The sequence below is a fragment of the Pelodiscus sinensis genome, chromosome 1 (assembly GCF_052426305.1).
Source record: "Pelodiscus sinensis isolate ZL-2025 chromosome 1, ASM5242630v1, whole genome shotgun sequence".
NCBI classification, from domain to species: Eukaryota; Metazoa; Chordata; order Testudines; family Trionychidae; genus Pelodiscus; species Pelodiscus sinensis.
The window spans coordinates 152,748,153-152,768,579 of record NC_143052.1 but is presented as its reverse complement, the minus strand read 5'-3'; the positions used below and the strand labels follow the sequence as shown (position 1 = coordinate 152,768,579).

Sequence of the window (20,427 nt, the reverse complement as noted above, 5' to 3'; positions counted from 1 at the left end):
TGCATTATTAGACCCAGTATCTGATACTCAGCAGCACTTGAGTTTCTACCCACACATATCTGCCCCCCTTCCCCCCCCCCCCCCCCCCCCCCCCCCCCAATGGGCCAGCTAACTTGAGTTTAAAGCACCGCTTAGTTAGGGATAGCATTGAAGTTATCTTGCACTAACACAGGGAAGACTAGCTCCTTGTCCTTCTGCATCTTGTTTAGTCTCTTCAGTGTAGTGTGCCTTGTACTATTTTTCTACACTGTCATTCTATTATGCCAGTGATGCAATGAAAATTGCCAAATGGTAACTGATGTTTATTTGTATGTTTTTGGGGTTTGATTGTCAAATGTGTAATTAAATAAATGAGAACTTCTAGCCATTTATCTGTGGTCTATCCTTATTTCTTCAATCAAGAAATATAATCAAGTCCTTACATCGGAAGAATGGGAATCAGAAAATCACCATCCTACAACAAATCTTAGTGTAAGAGCAGTTTGGAACATGTCATCCCCCTATCATTCCCATGGAAAACTTTGATACTTTTTGTCAAAATGAGGAAAAAAATGGGGGGTTGGCCAGAATTTTTCAGTTTTCAAATGAAACATTTACATTTTTCAAGAAAAGCAGAAAAAATTGGCACCTCACTGCCTTTGAGGATGTGGACCTTGTTTTTGTTGAAAACCTAACTTTCCATCAGGAAATATTTTTAATGGTGAATTTTATGGCCAACCCTAATCAAATTATGGGACACTAATCAAGTCACTTTATAAATCCCTCTGTCTCTGTTTCCTTCCACGGGTCTGTCCATTAGGACAATGATACTTACTCTGGGGTTGTGTCTACACTGGCATGAATTTCCGGAACTGCTTAAAATGGAATACTATTCCATTTTCAGTTTTTCTGGAAAAGGAGCGTCTACATTGGCAGGCTGCTTTTCCGGAAAAGCCCTTTTTCCGGAAAAGCGTCTGTGGCCAATGTAGACGCGCTTTTCCGGAAAAGAGCCCCGATGGCCATTTTCGCGATCGGGGCTTTTTTCCGGAAAAGACTACTGGGCTGTCTACACTGGCCCTTTTCCGGAACAGTGTTCCGGAATAAGGACTTATGCCCGAGCGGGAGCAGAGTAGTTTTTCTGGAATAGCGGCTGATTTTGTACAGTAGAGCGTCATTGCTTTTCCGGAAATTCAAGGGCCAGTGTAGACAGCTCGCAGCTTATTCCGGAAAAGCGGCTGATTTTCTGGAATAAGTGGCCCAGTGTAGACACAGCCTGGTTGTAAACTGCTTTGAATTCATAACTGACAAAAGAGGTTAATAGTAGCATGGTGTGTCTATTTATTAGGTCTTGTTTGAAAATGGATCGTCTTTGCTTTTTCCATGTGTGAGAGAAGCACCTAATAATTGAATTATTGTCATTAGAAGTTAAAACATATATAGGATAAGAAGAGGAGAATATAGTCACTGTTTGCACAGGTGCTCAGTGGGAATTGTGGCGAGGGGGGGAGGCTAAGGTATGCAGCAAACACAAGCTAAAGGCATAGGAACTACTCAGCTGGACTGACCCTCCATTACCAAATCCTACTCTGAACAGGACTTGGGACTGTGTACCTCCTGCCATCCCTTTCATCTGACCCTTGTTGTGAAAGAGCCAATGTGGAGTTACGCCGGACTTCTGACCCACTTGCTATCTCTATATTAACTTTGTATAAGTGCTTGTGTTTCAGATGCATTTCTACTCCTGCCTCTGACTGTGAGAGGGCGCGAGGTAAGAGCAACTTTCCGTCTGTCATTTCCAGCTGTGTAAACTTTGGCGGGTGTAAATATGGAATGTACAGGATGAAGTAGAGCAAGGAGGCTGTTTATACCTAATTTTTTTTTCTTACAGACCAAGGTTCAACCAGGAGGTTAGCTCCCTCCCCCAAGACAGTAATGCTCTCTGAAATAGGGGTGCAGCATGGGCAAAAACCATCTGCAATCCCTGCGCCCACTAGGGAGCTGGAGTTAGTTGGGACATGCCCAGCCTTTGGAAATGGCCAAGAGAGCAAGAGGTGCACTGATTCAGTGCACTGATTTTAAAGGGCTGCGGGAGCTGGGCTCTGGCTGCATGTCTCCTGGAGCTGGCTGCAGAATGTAGCCCTGCTGACTCCAGTCCTGCCGCGGCCCCAGCTGCCTTCACCGGCGAGAGACTGCTCCCTGCCGGCCTCCCAGCTTCCTGTGCCCGCCCCGCACACCTCCGGCTCTGCACCACCCGTTTCCCATGCCGCCCCTGCTCCCCTGCACCCCGGTCCTCCTGCTCTCCCTGTTACCTGCGACTCTCGGGCTCTGCGTCGCCCTTGCACCCTGCCCCCTGCTCCCCCCCAATCCTTGCCCCCCTCTGGCTCTGTGCCGCCTGTTCCCTGCGCCGCCCCTGCACCCCGGTCCCAGTGCCTCTCTGGCTCTGTGCCCCCTCTGCACTCCACAGCCCCTTTTCCCTGGGCCCCTCTGGGTCTGTGCCCTCCATTCTCCACAGTGCCCCTGGACCCCGATCCCTCTGCCCCTCCTGTTCCCCACGTCCCATTCCCCGTGCCTCCCTTGCATCCGCACCCTGCTCCCCTCAATCCCTGCATCCCTCTGGCTCTGCACCTCCTGTCCCCTGTGCTACCCCTGTACCACCACACTGTTCCCTGCACCCCTCTAGCTCTGCGCACCCCAGTCCTCCTGCTTCCCCCAGTCCCCGCGCCCCTCTGACTCTGCGCCTCCCACTCCCCACGTTGAACCCTGTTCCCCATGCCCCTCTGGCTCTGCGCTGTCCCTGCACCCTGATCCCCCTGTGGGTTGGGAGTGAGGGGTGCTTGTCCATAGGAAGGGGCTGGACAGGGCAGGGAAAGGGATGTTGTGACCCAGCAGCGAGTGAAAGGAGAGGGGGAGTTTAATTGAAGTGCCTTTGCCTTTATAGAAAATAAAAATAATTAAAATTATATTTGCTGTTTATAGGGCTACAATGCCAGGACAAAATCAAAACATTACAAAGTACAAACATGTGTAAAAGCCAACAAAAAGGGGGGGGGGGGCAGCCAAAACAATTTTTGCTTGGGGTGGCAAAAAAACTAGAGCCAGCCCTGACAGTAGGTGATACCAGATATTTTAGAGTCGAGGTCAGCAACCGGTCATAAGTGGCATGTGAGCCAATTTAGAGTGGCACGCCGCAGGAGCTCAGCCCCTCCCCTTCCCCACACATATGTAGGCCACGTGTCACATGGCAGCTACTCTGGTGGCCTTGGGTGGGGCCAGAGCCGGAGGCTGTGTTTCAGGCCACTGCAGCCCCAGCAGCTCCTGCCAGGGTGGGGGCTAATCCTGTCAGGCTGATGCGGCCCTGCCTATAGTGCGCTAGGCCCCACAGAGCTGGAGCAGCCCGCTGACCGTAAATAGTAAGCATCACTCAGTAAGGGTGATGTTAACCATTCACATCCCTATCTTGAATAGGAATTTAATAGTTGGGCTTTATTGTTTTATACGTGTGTGTGTGTGTGTGTGTGTGTGTGTGTGTGTGTGTGTGTGTGTGTGTGTGTGTGTGTGAGAGAGAGAGAGAGAGAGAGAGAGAGAGACCACACCCAGCTAGTGGCCATTTTTGAGTTTTTTAAAAGATTTTTAGATAAGTGTTATTTTTTGTATTTTATAGGAATACCTATAATTATTTTTTATTTTTTATTTTAATGATAATTTTTGCTGTTTTAGTTGCTTTATTATTGACAAAGGGATTTAGTGTGTTTATTTTGGGTTTCCTTTTATTTTTATTTATTTTATGCTTAATATGAATCACTCAATGTAAAAAAAAAAAAAAAAATACTGTGAAAGCATCACAGGAAAAGCTGGAGCGGAATCCAGGGCAGGAGACCAAGCGGGGCGTGTGGGGGAGAAAGCCCTTCTCCTCCTTCCAGGAGAGTGGTGCAACCCAGTGCAGGAGGGTTAAATCTTGGCATGCCACTTCGAAAAGGTTGCTGACCCCTGTATTAGAGGAAGGTCAAGAAGCTAAGTTGGAGTGTACAATTTAAGAGGCAACCTTCCCCTGCAGGTAGCATCTTTCTAACTCCTGTGTTAGGTTAGTGGTTAGTTCATACCCTGAAGCACATGCATTTAACTTCTTGATAGAATTTGTTTTAACATAGCTAATGTAGTCTTGGATGTTCTCAGTAATTATGTATATTCATGGTACCACATAGGTGAAATAACACTGCATTAACTTTTTCCATTGACATCGAGGAGTCCTGTGGCACTGTAAAGAGTAACAGCTTTATTTGGGCATAAGGTTTTGTGGGTGTGTTTTACCCATGAAAACTTATATCCAAATACCTGTTAGACTCTAAGGTGCCACAGGACTCATTGTTTTTGCAGTTACAGACTAACATGGCTCCCCTAAGCAACTTTTTGCACTGAATAATCCTTGGCTTTTAAGGATATAAAGCAGTGGTTTTCAAACCTTTTTAACCACAAGATCACTTTTTCAATTTAAGTGCAATGTAAGCTCTACCTCAAACAAAATATCTTTGCCCCACTTCCTTCCTGCCCCTTCTCCGAGGCCTTCCCCGCTTACTCCATCTCCCTTCCTTCCCCCGTCCTCTTGCACTGGGCTGGGGTAAGGGGTTCGGGTGCAGGCTCTAGTCTTGGGCCAAAGGGTTTAGAGTATGGGAGGGGCTCCTGGCTTAGCCCAGGGTGAGGGATTGCGGTCCAGGAGGGGGTTCAGGGTGCAAGCTCTGGGAAGGAATTTGGGTGAAGAAGGACTCACATCTGGAGCAGGAGGTTGGGTGTAGGAGGGGTTTCAGGGCTGGGAAAGGGGTTCAGGACGCAGCCTCTGGCTGGCACCATTTAACTGAGATGGCTTCCGGGTGGTGGAGCAGTGGGATTAAGGCAGGCTTACTCCTGCCCTGGCCCTGCACCACTTCTGAAAACAGTTGGCATGTACAGCAATGGCTCCATGGTGCCATGTGCTGCCCCTCATCTATAGGCACTGAGCCCACAGCTTCTACTGGCCACAGTTCCCCGTTATTGATCAATGGGAGCTGCATGAGTGGTGTCTGCAGACAAGGGCAGAACATAGAGATCCCTTGTTCTGCCTTTCTCAGGGGCTGCAGGGATATGCCAGCCACTTCCAGCAGCAACAGTTACCATAGAGATAATTACTCCAGCCACGACAGGTTAGGCATTTTAAAACTCACTACTCAAAGAATTAAATTTAAACATCGGAGAGAAATGAAAAATATGAAGTGCACAGACCAGTCAAAAACCCAAAATAACCCACTTTGCAAGCAGTAAAGGAAGTAACAACAACCCACGTATGTGTTGGATGGGGAGATGAGAATGAAGGACAGTGTGTTTGTGAGAGTGACAAAGACACATACACACAGGCTACGTCTAGACTGGCATGATTTTCCACAAATGCTTTTAACGGAAAAGTTTTTCCATTAAAAGCATTTGCGGAAAAGAGCGTCTAGATTGGCACGGACGCTTTTCCACAAAAGCACTTTTTGTGGAAAAGCGTCCGTGCCAATCTAGACGTGGTTTTGCACAAGAAAGCCCCGATTGCCATTTTCACCATCGGGGCTTTTTTGCGCTAAACAGTTTTTAGCTGTCTACACTGGCTCTCTTGTGCAAAAACACTTCCGGAAAAGGGCTTTTGCCCGAATGGGAACGTCAAAGCATTTGCACAAGAAGCACTGATTTTGGACAGTAGAACGTCAGTGCTTTTGCGCAAAATCAAGCGGCCAGTGTAGACAGCTGGCAAGTTTTTGTGCAAAAGCAGCTGCTTTTGCGGAAAAACTTGCCAGTCTAGATGCAGCCACAGTGTATGAGAGTGACAGAGATTTGCATTGCCAAGCTCCCTCAGTCCCCTTCTCTCTATATGGAGATGGAGGGTCAGAGTGAAGGGAGGAGGGACACTCTGACATCAGCACCCGCCCCTTGTCTCCACCACACTCTGCACAGCAAGCAGGAGTTTCCCAGGGGGTAGCTCCAAGGCAGAAGGCAGGAGCAGCATGACAGTGGGTAAAGGGATAACAGAAGTGCCAGTGCTTGATAGCTTCCTGGCCAAACCAGTCAGGATCCCCTGTCAGAGGCTCCAAAATCTACTGGTAGATCCCAATCTACTGTATGGTGCCCGCTGATGTAAAGGATATAAAGCAAGAAGAATGATCTTGGTGTATCTCTTTGACTTGTTGCCGGTTGTTAATTGGGGATATGCTGTTCTCTATTCAATATCAAAGCTTTTTGTGCTCTGGCTGCTTTCTGAGGATACTTCGTGGAACAAACAATGCTTCAGTCCAGGACTTTGGCAGTGGCTCTGATTCTGCTCCTCAGCACCAGTCTCTCTGGTAAATCTTAAAACCTTTCGAGCTGGTGGGGACGGCACGTGCTTCAGCTTTATGTGCACTTAACCTGCTTTCCTCCCTGTCATGAGCTAGGATTAATGCATGAATGTCCATTGTGAGTGGGAGCGTGAATCTAGTGAATAATGCATCCTCCCATACACAGGGCTATCTCAGCACTGTGCTCTGGTGTACACACTCCACTGCATGCACAGGTATGTGAGTGCTGGCTCTGCTGCTTCCCTTTCTGCAGCTTCTAAAGACTGAAGGTTTGTAGCCTAGAGTTTTCTAGTTTGTGGATCCTACACTCTGACCTTGGAATACACACACATACACAGAGGGGAATCCTGCTAAGATTTTGAATCTTATTGCAGTCTTTTAAAAAACCAACAAATGGTCTGATATCACTTTATAGACTAACAAAACATGTAGATGGTATCATGAGCTTTCGTGGGCACAGCCCACTTCTTCAGATGACCAGAGTTCTGAGTTTAGGATGTGCAGACCCAAAATAAATAGGGGGAGGGGAAAAGGCGGGTAGGAGACAGAGAGCAGAGGGTATAGAAAATGGGGGGTTAAGGGAATCAGTGAGTATCTGATTCCACTATTTGATCTGAGGAAGTGGGTCTGGCCCACGAAAGCTCTTGACCTAATAAATCATCTTGTTGGTCTTTAAAAGTGCTACATAGTCCTGTTTTTTGTTTTATCTGAAGAGTGGGTAGTCAAAATGAAGCAGATAAGAATCAAAGTCAATTGATAGTATCCTTCCTGACACAGGATCTACAGAAAGAGCTGTTTGCACCTCTATTGAAAGTTAAGTAGATAGATACAATCTTTTAGTCTACATTGTCCTGCATTTTGCTTCTTTTAGTCTGTCTCTTTCCAGTGCAGCTCTTGGGGGAGCTCAGTGTTATCACTGAAAATGGCGATTAACAATGCTTAATATTCTCTTCCTCCGCCTCTTCCTCAGAAGTGGGTGCTAAGGCTATCACAAAGAGACACGTCCGTCGTGACTGGCTGATTATACCGGATTCAATTGCATTTTACGTGTTCCAATATGTGAACAAAGTGTCCCCAAAAGTTGGTCAGTTCTTGGCAGAAGCTTTTCAGATGCCAGTAATCCTTGAGACCAGGTACGAAAAGGCTTCCTTTATTGGTGGGCTGATTTAACAGGGAATAGGGAAGATTAATCACATCATAGACACATTTTAGAACAACAAACAGAACCACCCATCACAGAGTAAGCATTATGAACCCCATATAGGAGGGCGTATTTCTCCTCTGTTGCATACCTACATTTGTTTGTTCAGCTGCAGTGGACATGTCTGGATGCAGATGAACTAGTACTATCTTAAGAGGCACTGAGAACTGTGATGCTGGAAGGAAATACCAGAATGTAAATCATGCCCAATGACACATGAGATTCCTCAGGCAGCTATTGCTCAGGTAACAGAGGATGGCAGACAGAAACAAGAAGCATGAACACTGAGAAAGACACAGTTCCATAGAGTTACTCACAGCTACATACCTATCTTGCTGCCTTCAGATTTGTTCAGAATTCCCACATCCATACTAATGGTCTAATTTGCCAGGACTAATTTGTCCTGGATAAATGGCAGCCTTATGAATATATACAACAGAGAAGTACTTTACTGATGTGTTACTGTCTTCTACAGGAACTTTCTGATAAAGGAGACCTCTAAAATGAGTGTGCTGGCAGAACAGCTGGTAGAAAAATTAACAGGCCTGTGGAAGAAGACAGAGGAAAAAGAGGAAGCCCCACCCCAGTAGTAGGACTGAAACAAAGCACAAGGCCACATCACACAAGTAATTAGAATGTACAGTGTCCCCTCCTCGTGGATTGAGGTCAGCTATCATAGAATTCATGTCCCTGATGATGTCCCAGGAAGGGGTGAGAAGAGAGTCTCTGCTCTTTGAAGCTTATCTCCCTGGGGGAGAAAAATACACTATCAAAGTAGCTTCTGGATGTCAGAGAGGGAATAGAAGGAAGACCAATGCTGTAGTTGAATCTTAAGAGAACAATTTGGCCACTTGGCCTTCCACCTCACCCAATAAAGTTTTGGATATGTGTGTTATGTTTCCTTCTTTGCATATAATGTTTCCATGTATAGTGTGAGTATAACAGCTTGTTCTGCTGCTGAGAGAGCTTATATAATGTAAGAGAAGCCACAGAAATCAGCTGTCATCAGTGATTCTAAGCATTCAGAAAAGTATAACCAAAATCAGATACTGCCCTTCACCTCCTTCCTCCTAGGGATCACTAGAAGTGTAGTTGTCTTTCAGGGCACCTGGTAACATTCCAGCTGTAATAGTCCAAAGACCATCCTGTAGGTGCTCCAAACGCTATGCCAGATAGGTTCTAGCACCTAAAGGATTCCCAGAAACTATTCCCACACCCATCAATGGATAAACAATGTTGTTCAGCATGCTTACAGCACCTTCTATCTATAAATACCAAATCACTTTGAAAACAATAGTTTCTCTTCGCCTTACTATAGTAAAACTCCAATTGTCTGGCATCCAGTGGTCCGGCACTTCCGATAGTCCGGCACCAACTGGAACCCAGAAGTGCTCTGGCCAGCCAGACAATTGGAGCTGCTCCGCGCCGTTTCCCCAAGTCCGCTGCCGCTGAAACTGATGAGCAGCGGACATGGGGAAGCTGCAGAGCAGCTGGGGTGCTGCTGGGTTGGTCCTGCAGCACTGCCCCTCACCCCCCTGCTCGGCGATATCTACTGTAGTCTGGGGGGTAGGGAGCCTGCTTCCCTCCCCTCCAGGAAACTCTCGGTGGCAGTGCAGGGCTTCCCCTGCATTCCTGCAAAACGGTGGAGGGTTTGCCCCTCGTCACGCCATTCCCCGCCCACTCACCGGACGCAGTGCAGGTCCTGGCAAACCCGTCACAGCCACCCCGCCAGAGTACCTCCCGATATTCCGGCATGTCCGATAATCCGGCACCACCTAGGTCCCAAAGGTGCCGGATTATCAGAAGTCTACTGTAGATGCTTGCCCACCCACAAAGGGGCCTATCTCCAATTTACAGGTTGGTAATTTGAAGCACAGAGAGAATAAGTGACTTGCCCGCTTATCTGCTAGTTGTCATTGTGCCCATCTACAGACTACCATCTACATTTTTGTTAGTCTCTAAGGTGATTCAAGACTATTTGTTTTTTAAGTTTATTCAGTTACAGACTAACATGAAACTTTTGTCCAAGGCAGTTTGTGGCGGAAACCAGAATGTAATGCAACACAGGTCATCTGGTTCTTAATTCTTTCTTCTAATTCCAGCAGGGTTCTAGTGGTTTGGAGTTCCTAACTAAGGAGGACAAAAAGCTTTTATTAAAAATGAGATGTTCACCTTCCAAATGTGAAGCAAATATAAACCAACACAGTGATGTCTTCCCAAGTCCAGTTGCAGCACTGCCTCTGGGATGTGTTAATGGGGGCAGGGGAATTCACCTCAACGGGATATTAAATGCAAAGCCCATTGTCACTTTAATGTCAGCATTCAGTAACTGTCATTCATTTTAACAGTTGGAATAGGTAAGGTAGTGGAAGGCCACAGGGGGGATTAGGAGTTTCTCCATGGAATGCAGTGAAAAGGTAAGGAGAAAATGGATGCAAAGATGTAAAAGGGTGAGAAACAGAAAAGAGAATGGAGAAGAAAGGGAAACAAAGGTCAAAAAATGCAGTGGTCCCACAAATTCAGCAATGCTAACCATGACACTGTAGCCTGCTCATTTTTGACACCTCATTAATATGTATAAGCAATCATTAATATGTATGATTTGTTATGAATATGTATTAACTGTATTCATATTCAGTTAGAAGTTTCTAGGAGTGTTGCACACTGCACGCAAGTAGCTGCACATGTCACACTGTGCTGCTGCATGCAGCCCACTGATCCAGGCTGTTACAACTTGTTTATCAAAGCACCTGATCAGGGACCCTTGTTTTCCTGTACAGGATCCAATGATTTTAAAGATAAAGATCATGAATATTTATGAGAAGGGTGCTTTGAAGGCCTGGCTAACAGTTCGTTCGTTCGCGCCTTTTTCCACCTTGCTTGTGTTTGTGTCACCCTGTCAGTCTATAGTTAGTTAGGGTTAGCTAGATTTCGTCATCGAGTGTGTCCGTTAGGATTAGTGCGTTGGTTCACTGCACCAGCGGCTGGGTACTTGTCCGTGACGGGAGCGTCGTGTTAGCTAGTCAGGTTTTGTTTCCAGGTGTTAGGGATATGTAGCTGTCTATCATCGGTTCCTGCTGAAGAGCAGAAGCCACCTGAAGATCAGCGCCAGGCAAGTCTCCACCAGTGATTCCTGCATCTAGGAGCGCAAGGCCCCAGACAAGGATCATCACCACCTGCCTGCACCACACCCGTCCCCAGGGTCTCCGAGGGATCGCCTCTTTGTTCCTCACTAAGGGCTCAGAAGGAGCCTAAGGCTTGAGGTCAAGACCACCGCAGAGGGTCACCGCTGCAAGGGATCGCCTCCTTATCTTTCACCAGAGGCTTTCAATTAGCCAAAGGCTTGAGAGACAGGAGCTTCTCACCCACTGTCAACTACTGGACTGTGTAATTATTGTATTTTGTGTAACCTTGTGTTTGTGGGGTACTTTTCTATCTTCTTTCCTTCTTGGGGTTGGGAAATATTACTGTTTACCTGCCTTTCTTGTTGTACATTTAAAACTTTTACAATATATGGTTTGGCCCCTTTAAAGTGAGCAACGTTTTTATTTACTGCGGCATTCTTGGGTCAGCAAACACCTATGATAGATAAGGTTTGGTGGTATCTGCAACTTCTACTGAGGCTTAATTAATAATAATCAGATGCAAATTTAGGTACAAGCTTCCCTCAGTGTAACAACACCAAATAAATGTCAAGTAAGTTTAGCTACCTGACACAGGTCAGACTGATATCTGTGCAAACCTCCCACTAATGTCAGTGTGTGAATTAATGGTAGCATATAGTCCCAAACATTAGCCTGGCCCAAGGACAAGTGTGACCCCTTTGATATCTGAAGTATCTATCATCTTGGAAGCATTTAAGAAAAATGTTGTCCTACTCTAACAGAATGGTATTTAACTCTTAATGCTCCTCTGTTTATCAGTGATAGATGTTGCATAAATTGCAAGGTTCGTCCCATGGAGGCTAAGTCAATTTGCCCACAGAAGAGAGTCACACTTTTAGGCTGGGTCCAACTCAATTTTATTGGTTGCAACCAAGGTTCGGCTAAGAAGCTCAGTGCTCAAAGCAAAGCCGACCTTGGGCGTTGGCTAAGCATCCTTTTTTATACTTTCTTTAACTTTCTTATCTAACTTGGTATGTCTTGATTTGTTACCTTAGCTTCGTGTTGCAGTGTTATTGGTTAGCATATTTCAACTCTATTCCACTCAGTAACAACCACCAGTATAGCTTACTTAAGCAATAGCAATTAGCAAATTTCCCTAACTCAAGTAATATGTGTAATCTAGTCCTTGAGAAATGGGTCTAAACAGCTATTTCCTCTACAGCTTCTAAAACATGTGCAATCAGCTAAATGATACGTGCTGTTTCAAGCTTAAGTAATGGAAAGGGGAAGAAGCACACATAGTTTTTACTATATTTTACTACATAGAGATGCAGCCGTGTTAGTCTGGTGTAGCTGAAACAAAAGACGGAACTATGTAGCACTTTAAAGACTGACAAGGTGGTTTATTAGGTGATGAGCTTTCATATTGATTTTCATATTGATCTGAGGAAGTGGGTCTGGCTCAGGAAAGCCCATCACCTAATAAACCATCTTTGTTAGTCTTTAAAGTGCTACATAGTTCTGTCTTTTGTTTCACCTCTGTTTATCAGAGAGCCTGAAAGGGTATGAAACAAAATACAGGACTATGTAGTACTTTAAAGACTAACAAGATGGTTTCTTAGGTGATGAGCTTTCGTGAGCCAGACCCACTTCCTCAGATCAAATAGTGGAAGAAAATTGTTACAACCATATATACCAAAGGTTACAATTAAAAAAAAATGAACACATATGAAAAGGACAAATCAAATTTCAGAACAGAAAGGGGTTGGGAGGGGGGGAGATAAATGTCTGTGAGCTAATGATATTAGAGGTGATAATTGGGGAAGCTATCTTTGTAATGGGTAAGATAATTAGATCCTTTATTCAGACTCAGGTGTAAAGTGTCGAATTTAAGCATGATTAACAGTTCAGAGGATTCTCTTTCAAGTGCAGTCTCAAAAGGCTTTTGAAGAAGGATGCAGGTAATTAAGTTGTTGAGACAATGTCCTTTTTGGTTGAAATGGCAAGAAACTGTTTTTTCTTTGTGATCCTGTCTAATATCTGTTTTGTGGGCATTGATCCTTTGGCGAAGTGTCTGAGACGTTTGTCCAATGTACATAGCAGACGGACACTTTCGGCACATGATAGCATAAATTATATTTCTGGATGTGCAGGATTATGTGTTCTTGATCTTATAACTCACTTGGTTAGGTCCAATAATGGTATCAGCAGAGTGAATATGTGGACAAAGCTGGCAACGAGGTTTGTTGCAAGGGAAGGTACCAGGGTTGGTATTAGTGTGGTATGTCCTGTGGTTGTTGGTAAGAATCATCTTGAGGTTAGGTGGTTGTCTATAGGAGACTATGGGTCTGTCTCCCAGAGCCTTTTGGAGTTTAGTATCCTGTTCCAGTATAGGCTGTAGTTTATTGATAATGTGTTGGACAGGTTTAAGTTGGGGGCTGTAGGTAATGACAAGTGGTGTTCTATTGTTGGTTTTCTTGGGTCTGTCTTGAAGTAGATGGTTTCTAGGTATTCATCTGGCTTTTTCAATTTGCTTTTTTATTTCTCCAGGTGGGTAGTTGAGGTTTATAAATGCTTGGTAGAGATCCTGAAGTTTCTGGTCTCTGTCAGTGGGATTAGAGCAGATGCGGTTGTATCGAAGGGCTTGGCTATAGATGATGGATCGTATGGTGTGTTCTGGATGGGAGCTGGAAGCATGTAGGTAACTGTATGAGTCAGTGGGTTTTCTGTAGAGAGTGGTGTCTAATTTTCCATTGCTGATTTGTACTGTGGTGTCCAGGAAATGGATCTCTAGTGTAGAATGGTCCAGGCTGAGGTTGATGGTGGGGTGTAGGTTGTTGAAATTTCTGTGGAATGTCTCCAGCGTTTCTTGGCCATGTGTCCAGATCAAAAAGATGTCATTGATGTAGCGTAAGTAGAGAAGGGGTAAAAGGGGACGGGAGTTGAGGAAACGTTGTTCTAGGTCAGCCATAAAGATATTAGCATACTGTGGGGCCATGAGTGTACCCATGGATGTGCCGCTGATCTGGAGGTATAAGTTGTTCTCAAACTAGAAATAATTGTGGGTGAGAACAAAGTTACATAGGCCTGCTATCAGGTTGGCAGTGGTGTCCTCTGGGATAGTGTTTCTAATTGCTTGTAATCTGTCTTCATGTGGGATGTCGGTGTATAGAGCTTCTACATCCATGGTGGCAAGGATGGTGTTATTGGGGAGGTTATCGATGTTTTGTAGTTCCCTTAGGAAGTCAGTAGTGTCTCGGAGATAGCTGAGGGTGTTGGTTGCGTAGGGTTTGAGAAGAGAGTCTATATAGCTGGATAGATCCTCCTCTTCTTCCCTTTCTCAGTGTTGTGTTTAGATACCACAGGCCTGAGGGGTTTGCCTGAAACAGTGTCTGATACTTCCAACCTCCACTCAGTGGCCTCTTTCTGCCCCTGAGGGCAGGCTCCTTCCAGTTCCTTTGTTTTCTTAAGGCAACATGAAGGGATGTAGAGGATGCAGTGGGTGTTCTCTGGGGAAATAACACCCCAGACCATTCAGAACTGTAATTATTGAAGTATCAAAAGGACAGCCTATCAAAACCAGCCCCTTATTCAATTGAGCAATTGTCTAGGGTAATAAAACTCCTCCCACCTACCCCAGATTATAGCAGGCTGACTAAGGCTACCGAGAGCTGATTGAAACCAATTTTACAGTTCCCTAAACAGTATCCCTGGAGTACGTCCATCCCCTACAGCAGTGATTCCCAACTACCAATCTATGGTCCAGCAGTGGCAGTGGATTACGAACCCCTGCCTGCAGGGCTGTGGCATTCTGCCAGGCCATGCCTCCAGCTGCTAATGAGCCTTGCCCATTGGGGTTCCCTACATCAGAGTGAGTGGCACGGTGGGCAGCCGGATGTGCTGAGGCTAGAGCTGGGCTGTGGTGAGGCTGTTCCTACTGAAGCAGCTGTAGCTCCAGCTCCGGCAGCTGCTATGTGGCCCAGCTGGTGGGGCCACATGATGGGAGGCTGCGGTGCTAGGCGGTTGGACCACTAGGTCCAAGCGCCATGCGGAGGGTGGCTGTCCCGGCTGCCAGGGCCAAGGGATAGCATGGCATGCCATAGAAAGCTAAAAAGGGAAGGTAGTATAAATACACCAGCACATCTGTGAAAAAGCATAGGTTTCTGGGGGAGGGATTGTTTTCGCTGTTTGCACTTTTTGGTCTCCATTTTGATTTCAGGTGCTGAGAATGGGGTGATGCCAGGATATGGGTGTGCAATCTGCCATTAGTGGATACATGTGGCTACCCATGGCTTGCAAAAAATTCAGTATGGGCTAATTCTGTGACAAGATGGTCACCAGGAATTGCTAAGCCAGTCTTCTGTCACTCCAGCTACAATTAATGGAGGTAAATTGGAGATGACTAGCCACTGTATGTTTTTATGCCTTTAGACCTCACATTATTTGGGGAAGGGATACTTCACTATTTGTTTAGCACAGTTTCCCTACTGTATAACTTTGCATTCACTGATAAAACTATAGGAAAAATAAAATCTAAGCTAATATTGACAATTAAAAACTAAACTACTTTATTAAGTGCATAGGAATCAGCACATAGGTTAAGGTCAATGAATGGCACGTACTGTGTGCGTACAGATGCAATGTAAAACACACAACTGTTTAAAAGAAATTCACATCATGAATGTGTGAATATGCAAATAAATTAATTACCATAATGAAATATGCAAATGTTTAAGTGCCAGTCCACCAAAAGTTTCTGAATGCGTTTGCTGGTCCACGGTATAAGAAAGGTTGGGACCCACTGCCCTCCAGCACAGCAATAAACTGCACCATGCACTTTCCAGCTTTTAGTTCTGATTTCACTGTGGCTCTTTGGCGGACCAGTTTTCTGGATTTCATTGTTGCCATCATTTAGAATATGAGGCTTGCTTGGATAAGCGGGAATGTGCGAACACAGGCACGTACATGAAAATAGGCTCGTACATATAGGAAGATTTAACTGGGTTCAGTTTGTGTTGGTTACAGAGCTTACCACATGAATAAATCAGAAACTTTAGCTACTTTCATTATGAAAACATCCTACGTGTGTCATCTCACCCTGTTTTTCTCCTTCTCTCTCTCCGCTTTCACTAGTTATTTTCAATTATCTGAAGCCATTCCTGTTCTACTGGGTTTGTAGACAGCCTGGGGATTTTTCTCGGTTTGTGCTTACCTGTTGAGTTGCATAGAAAAAGAAATAGCTCTTTCTTCTAGTCCAAGTATCCTGTCTTCTGACAGTGGCCAATGCAGGTGCCCCAGACGGAAGGAACAAAACAGGTAATTGTCGCAGAGCAGGTCCTTTTGACCACGGCCTCGCACATGCATTGCCCATTCTGCCACATTAAGGCCCCTCACAGAAAATGTAGACCGCTGAGACACTCTGAGAAGCATCACTTGTAAGCGCACAATGCAGCTTTCAGTGAACGAAATTTAACCTTGCAGGCATCCAAGACCAGGGAAGTGAGCATGAGGCAATAGAGCACAGCTGCAATAGATAAATGAAACTTGCTTGACTGACCCTTGAAACAGGGAGGTAAGCATAAGGAGATAAAGCACAACTGGCATGCACACTGACCATGCCCACAACAGGCACTGTCCACGAGGCCATCAGGTGGACATCATGAAATTCCTATAGGGCAATGTTGCCACACTACCTCATTACCAGCCTATCAGGCTCTGCCAAAAAACGGACCCTAATATGGTACCGGACATCAGGTTATGGTATAAAAGGCCCTCGGTCTCTTTGTTCAGGAGGGGGTTCCATGTATTGAGGGCACATGTCTTTTTTGCCCAGCTGAAGGATTGATCACCCTGAGGCTGCCTCCCCACCCTCCGAGTCAAAGATAGGGGTGCCGAGTCCTGAGCATGCTCCGAGTTCTTGTGTGTCTTTATGCTGCTATCATTGCTGGATTTGTAAGTGTCGCTTAAATATATTAATTATTGGTTTAGTTAACAATTAGCAACAATCGTGCCTCGGATTAACCTCATTGGCTACGATACTGCCACTGATTGAATTGTGTTAATCTCACTGTGTAATTCTGTAGAGTGTAATTGAGTCCTATTAATCATACTGTGTAAATTGTATAATTTTGTGTTGTGTAATAGCGTTGTATTTAGGTCAAGTATAAGTGTTAGAAATAAAAACCAAAGGGTTGTTAAGTTGTAGAGGTAGATCAATGACTAATTCCATCAGCTGCCCTAAAATAACCATAGAGGGACTGGCTGTGGGCGGAGTTTTTATTATTATTATATTGGCTTTGGGTTTTTTTGTATTTTTCGCTTGCATGCTGCGCTGCCTTGAGTAAATTAGAGACAGTGATTTGATCTAATTGAATTGTAATCACAGAGTTTGTAATCAGTTAAGTGCAGTTTAGTTCAGGTTTTCTCTCCTGTAAAAGCATTAGGCATTTGCTTGTTCAAAACTCATTTTAAAGTCATTTGGTTTTGATAAAAGAATCATTCTGCTTAATAGAAAATCATTTGTTTCACCATCATCCGGTAGTTTTCACTGGGTAGTCGGCTTTAAACCCTTGGGGCTCCCACCACATCACCAAACCAAGCTGCGACAGTAATCATCAAGTGATCCATCTCCTGTCACCCATTCCCAGTTCCTGTCATACAGAGGCTACGGACACCCTCCCTACCCATCCTGACTAATAGTCATTGAGGGACCTATCCTTCATGATCGTATCTTAAATCATTGAATGGATTAAATGTTCCTGATTTCTGCAAATAAATCTTTTATTGCAAAGTACCCATCCAAAATTATGACGAATAACTTCCAGAATACTTTGTCAGCTGTTGAATTTGGACTTCTGATAGCATACAATTGTTCACAGGTATATTTCTGGGGCTCTAATTGTATAATTGCAATCTTTTCAAAATTATTTTTGGTTCCTTATGTTGAAAGAAGACCCGAGTTTTTGGTGACATTTTAATAGAAAATAGTACCAACCTTTGTGTTAAAATAGTTAATCAAAGTTGTCACTTACTGAAAACCCAGTTTTTCATAAATGAACATTTTCTATAATGATTTCAATACCATTTTTAATTAAAAACTTTTACCAAAAGAATCACAAAAAAGTAGAAAAGGTGAATACATGTTAAAATGTTTATGAATTTTAAAATATTTATGAAAAAAAGACTACTTGTAATCAAAACTTTTCATAGGAAAAAAGTCAAACACACATTTACAAACTGGTTGTGCTTCTGTGTTGTTCTGTGCATAGGCCCAAGATCTGTAGAGGCCTTTGGGTGAACAGTGTGAATGCCAATTCCAGCTTCTCATTCTAGTGCAAGGAGGAAGGCGCGGGCCCTACCAGCAGAACTGTTGATTTGGCTGGGCTAGCAGGTGGGGAGGGCTAATGGGCTGTTGAAGGCCAGGCGCTAGGCAGCACCACGTGGGCGCAGCCTTCCCTGGATTCCAGCAGCAGCCTTGGCCGAGACCTGACAAGCAGCGAGAGCGGGAGGGATTCTCCAGCACCTCTCTGCCAGAAGGGAAGCGCTGCAGGGGCTCAGAGATTGAGCCGTGGGCTTTGAGCCCAAGATGGGCCTTGTCTGGCAGTTTTTAACTCTCTCTCTCTCGCCCCCCTGCATGTTACTTTTTACCTCTCTACCCTCCCCGCGTGCACGGCTTCCCCCACCCCCGCGTGCGCGCTTTTTTGCTGCATCTCTCCCGCGATCGCTCTGCCGCGCTTTCTTTTACATCCGCCCGGCTCTCGGTCTTTGCTGGGCGCCTCTCGCTTCCCAGCTGCCTCCGCTCTCGCCTGCCGCAGGGTGAGAAATTGGAGGTGAACGGGAGCGAGCCTGGCCTGGGTTCCTCTTCCCGGCGCCCCAAACCTTTGCGTGCAAAGGCTCGGGGCGAGAGATCAGTCAGCACCTGCCCCTCGCGCCTCCCGTGTCATCGATTCTCTCCCAGTGGGCGCGAAGTGACTCAGACCACGCACGGCAGGTCTCGAGATTCTTTAGCGGTCGCACGCGATGCACGGGCCAGGGAAACCCAGCGCGCTTTCCTCGCTCGGGGGTGTTCCAAGCACGCCATGTCTTCCCCCACCCCCGCCAGCCTCTGGCTCCGTCAGTGTCTCATTAGGCGTTGCAGGAGATGGCTGTGCTGTATCGTCACCCTTCAGGTAGGATTTGAGACTAGCCAGAGCTTTTGGCAGGGCGGGGCTGGCTTTTCACAAGCGCCTTTCCATGCTTGCGCCTGGGGAGGGGCTGCTCTTTTGAGGAGGCGCTGCTGATGCCAGGTGGTGACACGTTGAAAAACATCCTCTGGGAAAGCAAAGCGACTCTCTATGGGGTTTGGTTGCCACTGTGAGTCTGGTCTCAGTCCCTATTTGTAGAGCCCTGCAAACCCACAGAGAGCCACAGGTATCTGCAGATGTGGGAGCCGATACCCAAAGTTCATTTTTAGGGCTGTGGGATGCAAACCTTGTATCTAGAATCTGCAGTTTTGCTGCTATCGGCTTTATATCCACGGGTGTCTGCATCTGTCGTTATCAGATACCCACAGCTCATTTTGGCAGATACTGATGTAGATGCAAATACTAATAACGTATTCACACAGTTCTACCGTTTTCTGAAATTCTCCAGGGCCAGCCTGTGCTTGGTGTTGAGTTGTGTTCTGGAAAGTTTGAACAAATGGTGGGGGAGAGACAAGAATAGCAACTTTTCCTTGTGATGTACACAGGCACACTACGCCAATGAATTCTTATTTAACAAATATTTACTACACTAAAACAACTGTAGATAGTACTAGAGTGGAAGGGTCTTTCTACTGACCCCACCCTGCTAGCAGATGTTGAAATTCTGCTGGGAAGCCTCCTGGGTCCCAGTTAACTCAAGTGTGGTTTATTTCCAGCCTGGCTATAAGGAAGGTGAAAAGGGGAAGCAGAGGTGGTTCTCTCAGGAAAGTAAGATCTGAGGCAGAGAAGGATCATAAGTATTTCTCTGCACCTAAAGTTACTCCAAAACAGCTGTATGTTTTGTCACTTATTCTGAAATAGGGGTACCTGGTTCCTGTTTAGCTTAATGCACTTTTAAATTAATTAAACTAAACAGGAACAAGAAGTTACTCAGGAATCTAGTTACATTTGTACCATTACATTGGTACCCTACTTCAGTTCAAATGGACCAGCCACACTTGTAAAGAAATTTGGGAGAGATGTTAGATGCTTTATTATTAGTTTGTTATTTAAGAAGACAAACCCTAGGAAAGGAATACACTTGACCTCACAGAGTATGCAAAGAATTTATTTGAAGTGGGACAGGTAAATTATGGTTGAAGTAGTCTACTCCAGCGAGATGTCCTTTTCCAGGCTTTAGGGGAAAATGCTTTGGGTTTAACTGAGTTATAATGATTTGGAAATCACATCTATTGAAATCCAGTCCCAAGGACTTTACTGCATTGGTAGTATAGGCAAGAAAACATTGCCTTGTATGTATGTAGATACCTAAACTAGCTGTGCAGTAAGTGTACTTTGAATGAGACAAAGGTGCAGAGTGAATTTAGGTGCAGAGTGAATATGATGGTGCTCTACAGCAGTTTCTCAACATTTTTTTTGTAAAGTACCCCTTTTTCAAAGAAACAAAATTATAAATACCCCCCATACCTAAAGTTTTCAGACACACACGTTATTTTTTCTACCATTGCAACACATTTGTTTAACAAACAATTTAATCATAGCCGGGCGGGTGATGAAATTTTTGGGTGTAAAAAGTACAAAAATAATAAAGTGCTGTAAAACTTAAAAATTCAGTTTTC

The 20,427-nt window shown here is 45.2% G+C and overlaps 2 protein-coding genes and 1 pseudogene across 2 annotated transcripts in view; 2 read left to right on the top strand and 1 right to left on the bottom strand.

The window, feature by feature from the left end:
- The first annotated feature begins 1,590 nt into the window (after positions 1 to 1,590).
- LOC149525655 (apovitellenin-1-like) lies at positions 1,591 to 8,411 on the top strand. The gene is made up of 4 exons (XM_089772590.1): positions 1,591 to 1,747; positions 6,219 to 6,326; positions 7,291 to 7,453; positions 7,997 to 8,411. Exons 2-4 carry the CDS (start codon positions 6,266 to 6,268, stop codon positions 8,109 to 8,111), a joined length of 339 nt encoding a protein of 112 aa, XP_089628716.1. The 5' UTR covers positions 1,591 to 1,747; positions 6,219 to 6,265; the 3' UTR covers positions 8,112 to 8,411.
- Positions 8,412 to 16,436: 8,025 nt separating this feature from the next.
- The window catches only part of CLDND1 (claudin domain containing 1), a 33,138-nt gene continuing 29,147 nt past the window's right edge, over positions 16,437 to 20,427 (top strand). The window contains exon 1 of the mRNA XM_075906590.2: positions 16,437 to 16,577. The gene's annotated coding sequence lies outside the window, so the exon portion shown is untranslated. The remainder of the gene's footprint in view (positions 16,578 to 20,427) is intronic.
- On the bottom strand, positions 16,600 to 16,681 carry LOC112547265 (U4 spliceosomal RNA; annotated as a pseudogene).